Below are 18846 nucleotides of genomic sequence, written 5' to 3'. Positions count from 1 at the left end.
CTAATGGTATCTGAACTTCAGGTAACAGCTAGAGGGTCACATTTTGCCCACTCTGCTTTATGATCTTACTTTGCCTTTTTGAACGAGTACTAGTAGTTTCTGAATGCATCATAATGGTGTATACAATATAATATCCGTATATGATAGACTAGGAATAAACAATATTTTAGACCATAATGTGGTCCCTTGCCACTAGATATATGCCTCCTGGGTTTTATAGAAAACAAAATCTAAAAGATTTGGGGGATGTACTTTAGGTTCCTATCTCAGGCAGTAGAGCAGCAGCTTTAAAACATTTTGTGGTTCAAGGTAACCTGAACATTGTTTTGAGTCTCAGTAAGAAATTGAGGTAGGAAACCATTTTTGATTCAATGTTAACATTATCAAAACCAATGCCATGTTGTGAAAATCATTATCCAAAGATAGGGTCTTGCTGACATAATTGGAACTCTGAGAATTGATTTCTATTGTCAGGAAATTCATGTAAGGTAAAGGACAGATAATTCTTTGCTGTCCCACATCCTTCTATCAGAATGAAGCTGTATTATATGAATAAAGTCGTACTACAGCACAAATGGAAGGAGAAGATCTAAAAATAGAGCTCATTGCCAATGAGTGTGATATTGTTGTTCTAATCTTTCACTTTAGGAACAAGAATCTGACTACCATAAAATAATGTATAGTATCAGAGTAACCATTAAAAAATACCCAGCGACTGCAGCTGATACATGAGATAGCTGCTTCATGAAGGGATAGCAGTACATACATTTTGTATTCATCTGTATTAAGATTTTTTTTTAATCCCTAAAATCATCTGGAGTTCATAAGCATGGGACTGTAAGCTGATCAGCTGTTTTATTTTTAAAAATAATAGTTCAAATGATTTTCTTCTTTTAGAAGCTTTCAGGCTATTAGGTAAGGATTTTCAATAGTTTTACTGAATTTTGATGTTTTTACAAATTGTTTGCTATCTTACTGACCAACTATTGCAAAAGTAAGAAGGGTCAGGCATTTAGTATTTTATTAAGAAATTCCATCATTTTAAGGTTTATATGGGAAGTCAACAAAATGTCTGGAAAAAAGGCAAGTAGTTGCTAAGAAAACATAGACATAATCAAATCTATGAAATCACCAGGAATCAAGCTGAACTGATGGTGGAGAAATTATTAGGTTAAATGTACACAGTTTTTCTGTTTATGCTTTTACCTAAAGGTATTACATTCTGAAAGTAGAATATACTTTTTAGAATAAACTGAAAACCAAATAATTAAAAGGGAATAGAGTTAAGTTTGTATCATGAGCGTGTATAACCCTTGGATAAGGGGCATGCAGAAGCGCACCAACGTGCCTACCACCTCTGTCCTAATGTCCCCATTTATTTGTATCCATTTCATGTATTAATAACCATGTCTATACCTATGTCTGTTATCTAATACATCCACAAAGGCACTGCCAGTGATCTCTGGAAAGGTACTAAAATAAATAATATCAGGAGATCATCAAATCTTATCAGATTTTGGCTTTCTTATCCATATCTTGCAAGGTTTGATAGGAACGTATCCTGAGATTTTGGTAATCAATTAAATGAATTTTATTTGGTGTTTAGACATTTGCTATGGAATCTGTAGGCAATTATGTAGTGGCCTGCCTAAGCAAAAAGGTTGAAAAAGAATTGATAGAAAAGCAGGATGAATGGTATCCAAGGAGATTTAGTTCTACATCATATTTCTGTACTCAGCTTTTATTTCTAAAGTTAGCGCCCTAAATGTACTTTAAAAAAATAATAATATGAAAGCCACTGAAGAACCATGAATATGTTCCATTCTCTGGTACCTAATAGAAAGCTAATAGATTCCAAAATACACAAGCAAAGGAATTAATTCAAATGATTTTACTCTTGTTTTACAAGTAGTTCTCAACTTAGTACCACAATTGAGCACACAATTTCTGTTGCTAAGCAAGACCGTTAATGGGTTTTTGCCCCATTTTACGACCTTCCTTGCCACAGCTGTTAAATGAACCACTGCAGTTATTAAAGTAAATCTGGCCTTCCCCATTGACTTTGCTTGTCAGAAGGTCGCAAGAGGTGATCACATGACCCCCAGATACCACAACGGTCATAAAAACATGCCACAGTCATATGTGTGAAAAACGGTCATAAGTCACATTTTTCAGTGCCGTTGTAACTTCGAATGGTCACTAAACATATGGTTATAAATTGAGGACTACCCGTACTCATATTGAATACTCATCTGTTTTTACTCACATGTTTGCATTAGCTATAAAAATGCAGAAAATACATATAATTGTTACATCATTGGGGATGTGAAGTGGTTGGGACCCTGGGATATTTTTCTTTACATTGGGAAGGATTGTGCAAATCTTTCTGTAACTTGAAGTAAGTTTTTAAAGTGTTTTTAAGAAAATTCCAAAACTAATTATATTTTCATGAATAAGATTCTAATGACATGTAACATTTGAATCTATTATAGAAATGATGGCACGGAATTTGGAGGCTCCATTTATCAGAAGGTGAATGATAAATTAGAAACTGCAGTCAATCTTGCTTGGACGGCTGGAAATAGCAACACTCGCTTTGGAATAGCAGCCAAATATCAGATTGATTCAGATGCATCTTTTTCTGTAAGTAGAATTGATTTCATGACAATAAAGAGCCTTCAATTTCAAAGGCAATTTTTGTTTGAACAAATTATTTCACTACAATATTTAGTCAATACTCCTTTTTCTTGCTTCACAGAATTGTTTCTTTATCAAATGAGCAAGCAAGTAAAGAAGCATTGGGAAGAAAGACAAACTTGTACCATATGCTTTGTCATAAATACAGGTTCTTAAAATGCTGCTTTCCACTTAGTGGCACGATCTTAAAATCATTTTACTTTTTTCTGGTTTCCTTTAGATAAGTTTGGTGTATGCAATTTATCTCTCACTGAATTTCCCTTATCAGTATATTAACACTGCCTGATTGTGTACTGTGAGTAACTGACACTTCTGGATTATCACCTGCACCCTGATAATAATTGGGTGGAAGTGTGTATGAACTACCACATTTTTGTTCTGAGTTAACAATAAGCCACATGCAAATTTTTATTACTCTTTTTCTAAATCCCAAGATTACAACAAGTGTCAAAAGAAATATCTGGTTTTCTTGTTTTTAAACAGAAAGTGCAGTGAGTGCTTCTTATTTAGTGGGTTCATTAATAGATTATGGTTGAGCTTTGATGCTAAAAGGACAAAACCTATTCAGGGTTTAATTATTTATTACATTATTTACTGGAAGACAGTAATTCTTTTGCTGTTCACTAAATCTAATTTAATTTGTGCCATTTGAAAGGCAATGGAATATTCTACTCAGATAATCTTTTTTGTTTAGCATTCAAATCAATTTGTCCAAAATTTTGTCATAAATATTGTCACCATTTTTTTTTGAGGGTTGATGCTGGAGGGATGGAAATCAATGGCTTACATGAGACAGAACCCTTCTGCAAATATGTAGCATATCTCTCCATTATTGGCTGAGAAAAGAATGCCCAAATGTCTTCCTGTGAAAGCGGGGAGGAAAAGGCCTCAGATTTAGACCCTGAGTTTTCCTTCCTTCCTTCCTTCCTTCCTTCCTTCCTTCCTTCCTTCCTTCCTTCCTTCCTTCCTTCCTTCCTTCCTTCCTTCCTTTCTTCCTTCCTTCCTTCTTTCCTCCCTCCCTCCCTCCCTCCCTCCCTCTTTGGCCTTTTTAACAAGTTAAAAGGTACAAATATTATAAATGGCTGTAGGGAGCTGTGTACATCTGGTCTGAAAGAAAGGCTGAGTTTAATATTTACACTTGCTTTCTCATGCACATAGATATAATCTTCACTACAAAATTGTTCGTACTCTGTTTTAAATTTATAATTATGTATAGTTATGTATATAGTTATGTATATCTATAGCTCTTTTGAATTAAATTGAATGCAAAGAAACAAAAAATTAGTTTTGCAGCGGTAATAAATGTGATAAACATAACTCAGCACATTGTTATTCGTTTCTATGAAATTGAATAACATAGCTGCAAATTTCATCTCACTCTTATTAAAACAAAATATGTTATAGAATAGAATAGACTAGAATTTTATTGGCCAAGTGTGATTGGACACACAAGGAATTTGTGTTGGTGCATATGCTTTTAGTGTACATAAAAGAAAAGATACGTTCATCAAGAATCATAAGGTACATAGAGGTTTCTGTTTTTTCCCCATCCTAAAATAGAGGCAATATACAATGCAGATTTTAGACAGATGTAGGTATCAAATCATACTGAACTATTTTCAGAGTGATTAAATTGAACGACTTCAAACTAAAATATGACCTCTGCACATCTCTAGTTGTTATAAAGCTTACACATGAACTTATGTGCACTTTCACTGAATTTAGTAAAATGTTGAAAAATCATTTATGTATTGTATCTGACCTGATGAATTATTTATGAGCTATGCAGCACACACTTTGAAAGAATACTATTACATGATTGACTTTGTTTTGCAGGCTAAAGTGAATAATTCCAGTCTGATTGGTTTAGGATATACTCAGATTCTGAAGCCAGGTATGTACAGATTAAATTTGTTTGATATGACTGACATTTTTTTAATTTAAATATTTTTTTACCAATAATTAAATTGTTAAATTGTGCCACTTATATGAAACCTGTAATGAAAACTAATCAGTTCTTTCAGGCACTGAATTTTCATTAATTTGAACAAATATTCTGTTACTATCTTTGCCAAAGGGTTAAAGCCAGCAAATGCTACCTTCTATGAATTCATAAAATTAAGTCCTGATATATCTATGGTTTAGCAGGAAACTAAATCTAAATAGATAAGAATCATAGATATTCTGATCAATCCTTAACTTTATAAGTATTGCAGCAATTGAGTTGGATTCATTGCGTATCAGGAAAGGTAAATGTGTCTCTCCATAACTTCCTTTTTATAGAACTTCCAACATTTTTCCTAATCATGTTCTTTGAAATATCTTTGCAATGCTTACAAATCAGCGCTAATAACTTTTCTCTTATTTCCTGCCTAGGTATCAAATTGACATTGTCTGCTTTACTGGATGGGAAGAATATTAATGCAGGTGGCCACAAGTTGGGTCTAGGACTGGAATTTGAAGCATAAAAGAAGGGATTTTACCATCACTAATTTTGAAACACTATACAGCATAGCTACCTTCTGGATTTAGTGTATTTTTCAATGTTTTACGTCTGGGATGCAATTATTGCTGTATGTCAGTCATATTAAATCTGGTTAAAGGCTAAAACCTCAGAGCATGTATTTTCAGAGAAAGATGGAATTACTTTCTCTAGATCTGGGCATTTGGGGTATATTGTTGGTTGAAGCTACGTGCTTATCACCTCTTGTATGAAGGAATTATCTTTCGTAAAATTGATGATGATTGTAGTGGAAGACACATCTGAAATTCATGCTGTGAAAATGCTGATTCATCACAGGGTGCAGAAAATACAATTTTCTGCTATCTAAGTCATCAGGCTTTCATTCTCTAATGGAGCGTTCACGTTTATTCAAGAGACTGTCAAGGCAGGTGCACACCCGTTTAAGTTTCACTTTTCCCTCCTACAGCTCTCTTTTACACCCAACAGCTTTAGAGTGCTTTAGAATGTTCACGTTGTACTATTTTGGTGTGTAGGAAGTTTGATGTAAATCAGCCAATCCGACTTAAAATTTCACATCCTTTTCCTTGCACTGATTATTGAGAAGCTTGTACAACAGAGCAATGAACCCCAAAAAAGCTGTTGTTACTGTAATCCCTTAGTGGCACTGCATTAAACAAAATGGACTTTTGTTTTATCACTTTTTTTTAAAGCAGTTTTAATGGATACATCGTCAGTCTTCCATTTTTGTGTGTGTGGAACTAGACCCTAAATGCTGTACTGGACACCACTTAAAATTAAAGATAAACAAAGTACATCTTCCTTCCAATATAAATAAAACATCTTCATCTCTAATTGTGTCTGTTTTATTAAATAGTTTTAACATTCCTATCTGGGAGTTTATGAAACACTCTAGCTTTTCCGTTGATAACTAGTGAAACAGCTAGCATTATGACTTCTGTGAAACAGTTCTGCTCATTATGATAGAACAAACAGTTCTGCTTATTTTGATAGAATATCTTTTCAAAAACCATTGCCCTCCCATGTGGTGCATTTCAACATCCTTAATTGGCAATGAAATTGCACAAAAAAGTACTATGTAAGGATTTTTATCTTCTCATAGATATAGTTGTGCATGCTCACTTCTGTTTCTGGAATTAAAGCAAGTTTGGTTATAGTATGAAGTGCAAACTGAGTTTTTGGGTGATTTCGGTCAGATCACCGCGCGAATCCACAATAATTGTCTCAGGTGAACATGAAGTAATTTGATATTCTTGATCTTGCCTTGATCTCTAAATTAATGTATTCTAGAGATTTTTTTTACACCAATTTAGACTTCTATAAATCTTTCTAATCCTTCCTTCCAAATGGTGAGCCCCTAATTCTAATATGTGAGATATGGCACTACCAGTAGGTATTTTTCTCAAGAAAGAAAAACAGAAGTGTTGAGCAAAATGGGCTTACTTGGCCCTTTGTAAGATTCCATGAATAATGCAAGGTAATATAAACACCATGGCAGGAAATAATTTCAGTCTAAACCAGTGGAAAAATACTAGAGAATAATTGAGTAAATGTTGATTTCAATGTTGGTGTTTTTAAAAATTTAGCATAATAAAAGTGAGAGGCCAGTTAAAACAGTAATTGTCAAGTCAAAGATATGATCCTTTGGGTTTGTCAATATGGTAAATAAATATGCTTATAGAGACAATTACTTCAATTATTCTGAACATAGGATAACATCCATGAATCAAATGCTAAGTTATAGCTATACCTTTGGATATTTCCTGCAAAAATATAACTCTGTTGTGCATATATACAAAAGGAAAAGATGTAGGTGTCATATCAGTGCATATTAAGAATACTATCCACCTTGCTACCGTAGTAGAAAATGGCATTTCTTTTGAGTATTGTAGATATGAATTACATTATGCTACAGAATAAATACAGAAAAGGGACGTGGTGGCTCAGAGGCTAAGATGCTGAGCTTGTTGATCAGAAGGTCGGCAGCGGTTTGAATCCCTAGTGCCGCATAACGGCAGGATCTCCCGTTACTTGTCACGGCTTCTGCCAACCTAGCAGTTTGAAAGCATGTAAAAAATGCAAGTAGAAAAATAGGGACCACCTTTGGTGGGAAGGTAACAGTGCTCAGCTTTTAGTCATGCCGGCCACATAACCACGGAGACATCTTCGGACAGCACTGGCTCTTCGGCTTTGAAACGGAGATGAGCACTGCCCCCTAGAATCAGGAATGACTAGCATGCACGTGCGAGGGGAACCTTTACCTGTACCTTTACCTTTACCTTACAGAATAAATGTGAATTCTAGTCCTGCCTTAGGCATGAAAGCTGGTTGGGTGGCTTTGGATTGGTTACTCTCAGTCCAAACCCACCTCACAGACTGGCTGTTGTGGGGAAAACATGACATAGGATTACAGGTAATCCCAGGGGTGAAATGCTCCCGGTTTGGACCAGATCGCAGGATCCGGTAGCGATGGTGGCGGGTGGTTCAGAGAACGGGTAGCAAAAATCCCTGCCCCCCCCCCATGCCCAGCTGAGCCGCATGATCATCAGAGGCTTTTTTTTTTACTTTTAAAAGCATTTTTTCTACCACCTCTTGCGAGGAAAAAATGTTTTGAAAAGTACAAAAAAAGCCTCTGATGATCGCATGGCTCAGCTGGGATCATCAGAGGCTTTTCAAAGCATTTTTTCTGCAACCTCTTGGCCGAAGAGATGGTAAAAAAAGTCTCTGCCGATCCTAGCTGAGTTGCCTGATTGGCAGAGAGGCATTTTTTAAAGAGCCTCTCTGACAATCCCAGCTGAGTTGCCTGATGGCAGAGGCTTTTCAAAGTATTAGAAAAAATGCTTTGAAAAGTTAAAAAAAAAATGGCCACGTCCACCATCACATTAACCCCCCACTAAGCCACGCCCACAGAACCGGTAGTAACAAATTTTACATTTCACCCCTGGTTAATCCTCACTTAACAACATTTAATTAATCAAGATGCAAAGATATTTACCGCCATTATAAGTAATAGATTAAGTAGATTTATAGATAGATATATAAGTTATAACCAAGTAGGCTTTGTGAAGGGTAGATACATGAATGATATTGTCAGAAGAGTATTAAATATTATAGATGTTGCTGAATATAATGCTGATAAAATAGGTATAGTATCATTAGATATTTTTAAAGCTTTTGACTCTGTACAATGGGAAACTATTAAAACAATCGTTGAGGTACTAGGTTTTGGTAATAAGTTTATACATGTTATTTCAAAACTGTATCAAAAAAGTAGTGCAAGAGTGAAGGTGAACGGAAGGTTGACAGAAGAGATAAGATTGGAAGCGGGTACGAGACAAGGATGTCCTCTGTCTCCAACATTATTTTTATTAGTTATGGAAATTTTGACTAAAATGATAGAAAAAGATGAAGAATTGGAAGGGTATAAGGGATATAAGATAAATCTGTATGCGGATGATACTTTGATTATTTTTAAAGATATAGAGAAAGATTTGAAAAAGAAATATAAGCATTTGGAAGAATTTGAGGAAATGACAGGTTTGAAAATAAATTGGTCAAAATCTGAACTATTAATGAATAATAATGGTAAGGAGTGGGAGAATATGCAAGAACAACTTGGGATAAGGATTAAAAATACATTGAAATATTTGGGCATAACACTTTCATTCAAAGTTACAGAAATGAAAAAACTAAATTATGATGTGATGAATGAAATTGAGAAAAAGATAGATAAATATAAAATGATAAAGTTGTCTTGGTTTGGTAGAATTGCAATGTGTAAGATGACAAAGTTTAATTTTTTATTTGAGATGTTACCTTTAAACTTGACAGAGAAAGATATTGAAGGATATCAGAAGAAATTGGATAAATTTTGCAATGGTGGGAAAAGACCTAGATTAGTGAAGAAAATGTGGTATCAAAATCAAAAGGAAGGTGGATTGGGAATCCCCAAACTACTCAATTATTATTGGGCTTATGCTATTCGGACTGTGGTAAAAATATTTAAAGGTGAAGATAGTCATTGGAGAGATTTAGAATTAAAAGACATCAAGAGATTTGGCTCAACATGGTTTTTAGATAAAGCCAAATCAAAATGTGTAATTAATAGCTATTGGTTAAAGGGATTGAGTAAAATTTGGAATAAATTTGTTAAAATTTTAATTCCAGATATAATTTTCTTAGGGAAGACAATTGAAAATTGGCCGATTAAAACTAATATAAGTCGTGATAGGGTAATGGAAGATGAAAATATACAAATTATAATAGATTGGTTAAAAACTTCAGAAAATGAAAGGAGGAAAAAAGAAATCATTGAAAAATTGGGTTTAGGCTGGTTTGAAAAAATACAGATAGAAAAATGGACTAAGAAAGTAAGGGACAATTGTTCGATAAGTAGAAGTAAAACTGAATTTGGACATTTAGTATTCCAAATTATGAAAGATGAAATTAGGCTAAAGGGACTCGTTAGTAAGATATATAAGATTATAAATTTTGATGGAAAATCACAAAGGGTGATGAAGTTGAATTGGGAAAAAGAACTTAATATTAAAATATCAGATTTAGATTGGAATGTGAATTGGAAGAGTAGAATTATGAAGACTTTATCTGTAAGGATTAAAGAGCATAATTATAAGGTTGTTTGGAAATGGTATTTGACTCCATTAAGATTGTCATTGATGGATAACAAAATTAGTAAACAATGTTGGAGATGTGATATGGAATTAGGGACTTATGAACATATATGGTACAAATGTGATAAAGTTAAAAAGTTTTGGCAACAATTGGAGAAAATGATATTTGAAATGATGGGGAAAGCAATAATATTGATACCAGAAACTATATTACTGTTGATAATTAAGGAAATAGAACCAACAAAATATGAGAAAAAATTGATTAGAATTATGATTATAACGGGTAGAATTATAATAGCCAGATATTGGAAATTAGATGTGAATTTTAGAATAGAAGAAAGGTATTGTGAAATGTGGAAATTAGCTTTAAACGATAAAATGACATGCGATATTAAAATTAGAAATGGTGACTATAAAGAAGATATTTTCTGGAAAATTTGGAAACCATTCGTGGACTATGTGCTGGGAAAATTGGATGGTTGGTACCTGTACCCCGAGAACGTGGATTTTGGCGATCATGAGGATATATCCGAAGAACCAAATCTTCCTTTCTTATGTATAGCACAGGGTGAAGTATTGTATATGTTGTTTGTAATGTTATTTTAAAAAAAATTTAATAATTTTTTTTTTAAAAAAATCCTCACTTAACAACATTTATGGCAGATTTCAAGAAAACTAGTTAAGCCACAGTAAACAACCCAAACAAACAACAAAAAACACAAGTAGAGGCAGATATAGGGTCTCCTGCTTGGGCAGGGGGTTGGATTCCCTTCCAACTCTGTTAATCTGTTAAGGGAAGCCACTTGAATATAAAACTGAGCAAACCCCATTCCCTACTAGCACTGATGATGTTACCTAGTTTGGGTAATGAAGCATCTGCAAGAAAACAAGCTTGGGGAACCCCCCCCATTTTATTTTCCAATGCAAATTACGTAAGAGTTCGTACAGTATTGTACCATCAAACCCGGAAAAAAAAATGCCTGGCCCCTTAAGGGATTTCGGATTTTAATTAGAATACGTGAGAGATGGAAACGTGAAGAGTGACATACACCGACTTTCCTTTTCCAACAGAGATTTTTTTTTTTTGCATAGGAAACCCGGAAGTGCCGTATTCAGACGAGGCGCCGCTCTACAAACGACACCGCACAGATACCTTCGTCAGGAAATTACGGGTGGGGGAGGAGCCTGAGCAGCTCAGGGGAGGCGGGGCTCGTTTCGTCAGAGGCTTCCCCCTCCTTGCCGAACGCAGTTGCCTAGCAGCGCGGGTGGGCGGGCCTGGACGAAGCCACCTCCCCCGGCGACGGTATGGCGGCAGCCATAGCGGCCAGCGAGCAGAGAGCAGAGCGTACCGCGATGGGAGAGGGGCCGTCGCTGTCGTCCTTGGCGCGAACGTCGCTCTTTCTTTTGCTCCTGGCCTTTCCGCTTCAGGGCCAGCTTTCAGACGGTGAGGCGGGAAAGGCGGTTAAACGGCGTGCGCCAAGTAGCGGCGGAAAAAACGGCGAGTCCGGGGTCGGCTGGGAAGATTGGCTGGAGGAAAGTCACGCTGTCCCATCGGCTCCCCCAACCCCTTTCTATAAGCCTTGGGCCACCTGCTTCTCTCTGCCCTCTCTGCCCCGTAGACGGCTTGGACCACGCACCTATTGTCCACAGCCCGGCGGAGTGGCCGTTCTGGTTGGGGACGATGGGGCTTGTGCCTCTACATCCGGAAGGCTTCCGCCTCTTTTGTTCCGCCTCGCCCGGTGAATCTTGGCGCTGTCGAGAACGGGAGCCTCTCCGGCATAGGAGGAGGTTTCTGGGGAGGAAAGTGGCGCTTCCTTGCTTTTTGTTGGTTCGGACGGGTCTGCCTGGGTTGCCCCTAAACCTGGCTCCCGCCTAATTAACAAGTTCTGTATAAATATTATAAAGGGATAATAATAATAATAGTAGAGAACTGCGCACAACGGCTCTGAAAAAGGCAGGAATGTTTTTAAACATTTCTGCCTTTCTCAAACACACTACGTAACTACACACATTGTGAATGTACGTATGTAGAGAATGAGACAAATTCTGCTGCTTCCTCTTTTGGTTCAATTGCTGTTATGTCCCTATTTGTGTAATGGAGGGAATTGCATGACTTTGCAGGGATTCTAACCGTCCTTTTGAGTAATGTGTGTGTGTTTATACATACGTGCACCTAAGTTGTAATGCTGTTTAGTTTTGAGGCAAGTTAAATGGCTGGGTATCTGGAAAGGAAAAGACAAGAAGGCAACTTCCCTGTATTCTTAATTCTTGCTACTTAAGCATGGAGTAAAGGTTAGTTCATAGAATAATTACACAATTTATTTATTTATTATTATTTATTTATTAGTTCGATTTATATGCCGCCCTTCTCCGGAGACTCAAGGCGGCTTACAATGCATTAAGCAATAGCCTTCATACTTTTGTATATACCTGCTTAGTAGGGCTTTCGGGGCCCCCTAAGCGGTGTTCTATTTTCTACAAAGTCAGCTTATTGCCCCCACAATCCGGGTCCTCATTTTACCTACCTCGGAAGGATGGAAGGCTGAGTCAACCTTGAGTCTGGTGAGAATTGAACTCGCAGTAATTGCAGGCAGCTGGCAACTAAGTGCTACTTTAACAGCAGCAGTTTAGTCTGCTGCGCCACCAGGCTCCTATGAATAGTTCTTGGGTTGATATTATGCACATTTGGGCATTGGGAGCTTGGTTAGTGAACCCATTTCAAGAAGAAAGGGTAGCTTGGCAATCCTGTTCGATAACCTCATTCATTTCCTAGCTACGTTTATAGGGTAACATGATACAGAAACATAATATTATTAAATATAATTGTAGATAAGAACAGATTCCAGTACAATTTAAGTACCCGTTAAGAAAAAATCTTTTAAACTGCAAATCGGAAAATAGAATAGCTAATTTCTAAAAGCAGCCATAATGTTGTCAGTTGTGTATCTTTCAGGAGGCAATTTAGTAGCGTGATGTCATCACTAGGAAAACTCTTATTTCTAATGCCATTTGTACGGATATTAGTGGTAGACTCATTAGCAGCCTATTCATAATTGATGTTAAACACAGTCTCATATGAATGTAAGCTATTTTCCAAATAGCTTTTATAGATTATTTTTAATCCTACCTTTATTATTCTTATAAATAGCTCAAGGCAGTGAGTGTACCTAATACTGTACTTCCTCCTCCTCCTATTTTCCCCAAAACATCAACTCTGATGTGAGTTGGTCTGAGAGTGAATGACTGGCTCAAAATCATGTGGCCGGTTTTCATGCCTGAGGCAGGACTAGAACTCACAGTCTTCTAGCCTGATGCTTTAACACTAAACAAGTGATGACAAACCTTTTGGGCGTATCAAAATATTATTAAGTTAAGTTCCAGTTTGCATTCTATCATTGATGTAAAAACCATATCCAAGCAACTATTCAAGACACTCAGTCTCTCTGATGTTAGTAGATTAAAAATATTTGTATATATTGTATCTGAGATGCTACATACTTGAATTCTAGTAGACATGGAGCATGGAACAGAATGAAACTTTGTGCTACCTTACAGAACAAAGGTCACAAAAATAAGAATCCTTCAGCTCTATATAAAATTGGATGGATAATATAATCCTGTCCATAAAACCAACTCAGTCTAATGGATGCAGCAACCCAGCACCTGATATTAACAGTCAGTAGATATCTTGGAGAATTAACAGAGTTTTTATTTTTCCTTTTCATTTCACAATTTGTGTCATTAAGTAATACAGTGATTAAGGCAACCAAGCCTATCCCTATTGAGGAAATTCCCATTTAAAATGATAGACACTGAATTGCTAGGGAGGGTCTGCCTTTGTCCTTTTCCTGAATACCAAGGACTCCAAGCTTAGCAGTCTCTTTGCTCTCTGGGAAAAAAATGGTTTAGTTATTAAGACAAGTTTATTATGGTAAGTGAATGAATTTGCTGACAAAATTACTGCATTTAATTGTGTAATTAACACTTTAGTGTTACTTATAATACTAAAATACACAAGGCAGATCAGACGTGTTCATTTATCCTCTTGTAGTGTACACTTGTAGTGTATTTTAACAAAATTTACCAAAAATATCCCCCTGAAATTGATTAATTTATATTGATGTAGCCCAACATACTGTATTATGCATGTTTTTAGGTTAATAATCTGTAGGAACAGTTCTCCTATAGTCTCCTTCATATGTGCCATTTAAATGCCTTCTTTTCTGATACATTATTCTAATACTTATCTCAGTTCTTAACTAGAGTCTTCTAAGGTGTAGTTACATAAAATGCTAGGGGTTCACCAAGAATCACAACCTGAACATTTCATGGTAAATGGGAAGCAAGTTCATTGGCTTTGGAGCTTATTTCTTAATTTCTTTTTCACAAAGCTTTTCTTCTTAGTTGACCATGTCAAAACAAAGAAAAGACGGTCTTTTGCTTCCCATTTACCATGAAATGTATGCAAATAAGTGTGTTCATTTTAATTAAATATGAATCAAGTAGCTTCTCTTTGAACCGAAGAAAAATCATGAGGCCAGAAACTGATCTTATTGATTTCTGTAGTTCTATTTTAAATACAGCCCTGGATCTAATTCATTATCTGACTGACACATAAATCATAATAGGTGGGGTCATATACCAAGCTAAGCAAAAAACAAACCAATGAATTATTTGTGGATCAGGATTTAATCAATTTAAGTAGAAGCAATGTTAATAGTAATATAGATACAACCTATGTCATATAAGTCATGAGATAGTGTTGATATGGAAAAATGCCTTGTGCAGCTGTATCTTGTTTTCACAAATTTCTGTGTTGCTTGTTATATATACACACACATGTATATTTCTGCTTATAACAGGCACAACTCTGTTTTCCTAAAGGATTCAATACTTAAAATAGTAACTATTTTAAGCAAATTTCTATTGTAGTCTATCAGTTTTTTGTTTTTGATATGCTAAATGCTAGTTTTTAGTCTTCCGTGTTTTATTTGCTATAAATTTTGAATGCATGTTTGTCAGCTGAGATATGATTAATCCTCAAACCATAACAGTTTGTGTATCCTTGTACACTGTAAAATTATTTGTTAAAGATTTCAAATTATTCTTATCTTTCCCTCTTCAAGATGCTACACCTAATGCAGAAATACCTCAGAACTTTAAGTCAATTCATAAGGATGAAAAAGAGAATTTATCCTCAATTATGTCTGCAACCGGTGAGAACAGCATGAGGAATAAAACGATTGAAGATACGATCCCAACTTCTTTGAAAGTCAATGTTTCTGCTGTACATGCATCCACTCTAGCAGAAGATAAAGTAGTCCAACCTCCTGTGTCACCTTCAGAAACTGTTAGTATTAATCAACAAAATATCGATGTTTCAGAAGATGCAGATAGTAAAGAATATGACATGACAGACAGAAATATATTTACTAGTTCCCTACCAACAGCAAAAGAACCTAAAGATTATGTCATCTATGATCTAGCTTCTAACTCTCAAAATAATCAAGATGACCAAGATGTATCAGAATTTGCAGAAGATTCAAGTATGACGAACTTCGAGAATAAGAAGTCATTTGCTCATAACATGAAGGATGCTACAGTCTCAGGATTGGAAGATGACAGTCATTTCTTTTTTCATCTTGTTATTTTTGCCTTTTTGGTTGCTGTAGTTTATATCACATATCACAATAAAAGAAAGGTAGGATGGGCTTTTTAACAGTTTTCAGTTTAATATTAATATTAGAATATTGTTATTTTGAAATAAATTTAGAAGCAGTTAATTAGCTTATTGGTAAATTTTATACACTGAAAATCTAATACCCTGTTTCCCCCAAAATAAGACATCCCCTGATAATAAGCCTAATCGGGCTTTTGAGCGCATGGCAATAAGGCCAAGCACTTATTTCAGGGTTCAAAAAAATATAAGACAGGGTCTTATTTTTAGGGAAACACGGTACTCAGATATCAAATCTTTTTTTATTTTCTTGATTATTCTGGAAAATAAGGGCTAAGCAAAGTTGAATACTATAAATTATAAAATGCAAAGTTGCAAACTTCAGAAAATTTCAGATTAAATAGGTTTCTAAGGCAGAATAGTGAATTTGTAAGTAGTTGTTAACCGGTTTGAAATTAATCTTTTTACACAGCATTTCTAATAATTTTGCAAAAATACAAATCTAAGCAAGTCAGGAAAAATAAATTTTAGGCAGAAAGCTCCACGTAAATGTTCCAGCATGTTATGAATTAATGTGCAAATTAACAGATTACATAAATTATGAAATATTATCATAAATTTTAAATTTGTTTTTCTAAGACATGTAAATTCGTTTAAGTATCATTGGTATTCATGGCTTCCTTTTATTTATTGTGGATTTTTAATCTGACATGATGAATTGATGACAAAATTACTTATTCAAGGTGGCAGAGTGGTCTTTGTCCATAAACCTATTTAAATCTGAGATTTGTCTTCCTCTATCAGTAGTTATATTTTCTACTATATCTGCACTGATATAGAAAGCTTCTTTGTTACAATCTTTTAAAGACAGCCAATTTTTCTGTTGAAGATTTTTTTAAAATTTTAATCAGAAACATGGATTTTTATATTTTAAGGACCTGCTATTGGTAATGTATTTTAACTATTTTAGATTCACAAATCAACCTAGACTAGGGCAAATTAAAAAATACAACATGGAAGTAAAAATCCTTTCTCCCAAATTGTCACTCAGTTTCACTAATAGAATATTGGGTTTCTATTGCAGTTTATCTACTGTTATAGTCTCAGTATAATTGGGGTCTTGTTGAATGGCATAAGGATATATATCAGGGCTTATCATTCATTTCAGCTCTTTTTTAACTGCAGCAGGTCAGGTTTGTCCTAGTGTAAAGCTGGCATCGATTTATAAGAAATGTTTGATAGTAAATCATTTTTGGCTCAAGTTATAAATAGACAAAATCAACCAAAATATATTTTATGTAATTAACGCTATGAAACTTACCAGTCAAGGATAAGGTAGGCAGTTTGCTTAATAACACAAATAACCTTGTTATTACAGACCTAAAAGATTTGACGTGAATATGAAGTTTTCATGAAAAGTATATAAAATTTGCAAAGAATAATCTGAAAATATTGTTATAAATCTTTTTAAATATTTAATTTAATATTATCTTTTCTTTTCAGATAATTTTGTTGGTTCAGAATAGAAGATGGCGAGATGGCTTGTGTTCCAGAACAGTTGGATATCAACGTTTAGATCAAAATGTGAATGAGGCTATGCCTTCATTAAAAATTACTAATGAATATATTTTTTAAAAGTAGCATGACCCAAATGTGCAGAATTAGGAATTTTCATTGCCTCTCAAAATATAATATGAATGATTGCCATAAGCAGTGATGTGTGTGCTCTATTTTTACTTTGAAGGTTTTAGCCTTATATGAGGATATGCAAAGTAAATGTTTATTTTGGTGAAAGTTGGACTTCATTATTTTTGTACATATAGCTTATTGTTCAGTTGATTTATTTTTCATCCATTTTCTGCCTGGAGCAGTTAATAGTCCTAGCTGCAACTTTTCCAATTGATCAATATACAGCATATTAAAGAATGTACCAGATTCCCTATTTGGATAATTGACCTTGTTTCTCTCTTAATTCAAACTGCTTAATACTACATAGAGTGTATTAATATAATTCTAGCCAAATGATTTCTTAAAAGATTATGCTAATATACCTTCTCTAGAACATTTGCATAGAGACATGTTTTAAAAGAATATGATTTCTTTTTCACAAATTGCCTATTTATTGATTTTACACAATTTAGAAATAGGATGTCTGGTGATTCTGATCTTAGTTTTTCTTAGCAAGAATAATTCTGTGTAATACAAGAAGGCACCGTTCAGAATGAAGACAAAATTTTTCTGGCTAGAAAGTGCCAAAAACTGTTTACTCATTTCTTTTTTCCATATGAAATAAGGTTTGTGAAGGCATATCTTTGTAGTAGGTAAAACTGAATTTGGAAGGGAGGTAAATCTGAAAAACAAAGGTTGCATCCAATTGTGTCATTCTGCCAACAAGTGCAAGATGAACATAGATGGCAGAACTGATTCCTTTTTCCTCTTTATTCCCACTCTATGCCTCCTCAAAGTTCTGGAGAAAATTTAACATAGTGCAAAGTATGGATATAAAAAGAATGGAAAATTCCACTGTATTAGTTGACTATTATGGATGTTGATTTGAACAATTTAAATTGCTTAGGTATAAATACAGCATAGTAATTAGTTGCATGTAGTAAAAAAAAAAAAAGAAACCCAGGATTTGAAGCCGGGATTTGATGCCCATCTTTAGAGAATACTGCACCATTTTCTTTAACTTTGAAAATTTCTTCTACTTGAAATGAGTGGCAAATTACTGGTATGATTGCATTTTTTTTTGAATGCATATTTTGCTATTTATAATGATTGACATAAATTTTAAATATTTGTTAGCAGTTTTACTTACTGTAAAAATACTGTTTGTGAACTGTAACTACCATAGGGCTGAAAAACATGTAAATACTAATGACCTTATTTTCAAGTGATGCAATGTTATGAAAACTTTTGAACTCTGGACTGAGAAAATTTGCAGTGAGCATGGTATTAGTAAATTAAGCAACAGAGCTTTTTAATTTAGTATTCTTAAATGTAAATAAGTGAAATACAGAAATACATGTAAGACTGTTTTCTTTCAGAATTCTTATGAACTTGACTCATTTTTAATAGAATCTTTCAAATAAACCCTATAATGTTGTAACTAGCTTGATTTGTATACCCTTGCAAAAATAATTTGGTGACATGCATAGAACATTTAACAGTACAATTTCAATCAGGTGAAGGCCAGCTGTTTATGTCACATTCTTATTTTTGAAATTTGAAGCTTATTTTGTCCCAGAGTTCACTGGAAATTAAAAAACCATTCCTTCTTTTTTTGATAGAACCTGGAAAAAATTTCAAGTATAGTACAATTTCTGGAGGATAAAACTGGCAAATTACAGAATAACATC

General features: G+C 34.6%; 2 protein-coding genes across 5 annotated transcripts in view; both read left to right on the top strand.

Moving 5' to 3' along the window:
- Positions 1-6013, top strand: part of VDAC1 (voltage dependent anion channel 1) — a 54481-nt gene extending 48468 nt beyond the window's left edge. For all 4 annotated transcript variants that reach the window (XM_087887436.1, XM_034404153.3, XM_034404146.3 and 1 more), the window contains exons 7-9: positions 2493-2643; positions 4534-4591; positions 5074-6013. In XM_087887436.1, coding sequence (XP_087743562.1) covers positions 2493-2643; positions 4534-4591; positions 5074-5165 — 301 coding nt within the window. In that variant the 3' untranslated portion in view covers positions 5166-6013. The remainder of the gene's footprint in view (positions 1-2492; positions 2644-4533; positions 4592-5073) is intronic.
- A 4988-nt stretch (positions 6014-11001) lies between these two features.
- On the top strand, positions 11002-18596 carry C2H5orf15 (chromosome 2 C5orf15 homolog). The gene is made up of 3 exons (XM_034404167.3): positions 11002-11254; positions 14937-15511; positions 16991-18596. The coding sequence occupies exons 1-3, from the start codon at positions 11116-11118 to the stop codon at positions 17120-17122; spliced, it is 846 nt and encodes a 281-aa protein (XP_034260058.2). The 5' UTR covers positions 11002-11115; the 3' UTR covers positions 17123-18596.
- Positions 18597-18846: the final 250 nt, after the last annotated feature.

This window comes from Pantherophis guttatus, chromosome 2, assembly GCF_059756535.1.
Source record: "Pantherophis guttatus breed Tessera chromosome 2, ASM5975653v1, whole genome shotgun sequence".
In the NCBI taxonomy this organism is placed as follows: Eukaryota; Metazoa; Chordata; class Lepidosauria; order Squamata; family Colubridae; genus Pantherophis; species Pantherophis guttatus.
The sequence above is the reverse complement of the archived record's forward strand: the minus strand, read 5'-3'. Positions and strand labels throughout refer to the sequence as shown.

Coding starts and splice junctions, on each gene's coding strand:
- C2H5orf15 (XM_034404167.3), top strand. CDS start 11,116: ATGGCGGCAGCCATAGCGGCCAGCGAGCAGAGAGCAGAGCGTACCGCG. Junction 11,255..14,936: donor TCAGGGCCAGCTTTCAGACG/GTGAGGCGGGAA, acceptor TCCCTCTTCAAG/ATGCTACACCTAATGCAGAA. Junction 15,512..16,990: donor CATATCACAATAAAAGAAAG/GTAGGATGGGCT, acceptor TTTTCTTTTCAG/ATAATTTTGTTGGTTCAGAA.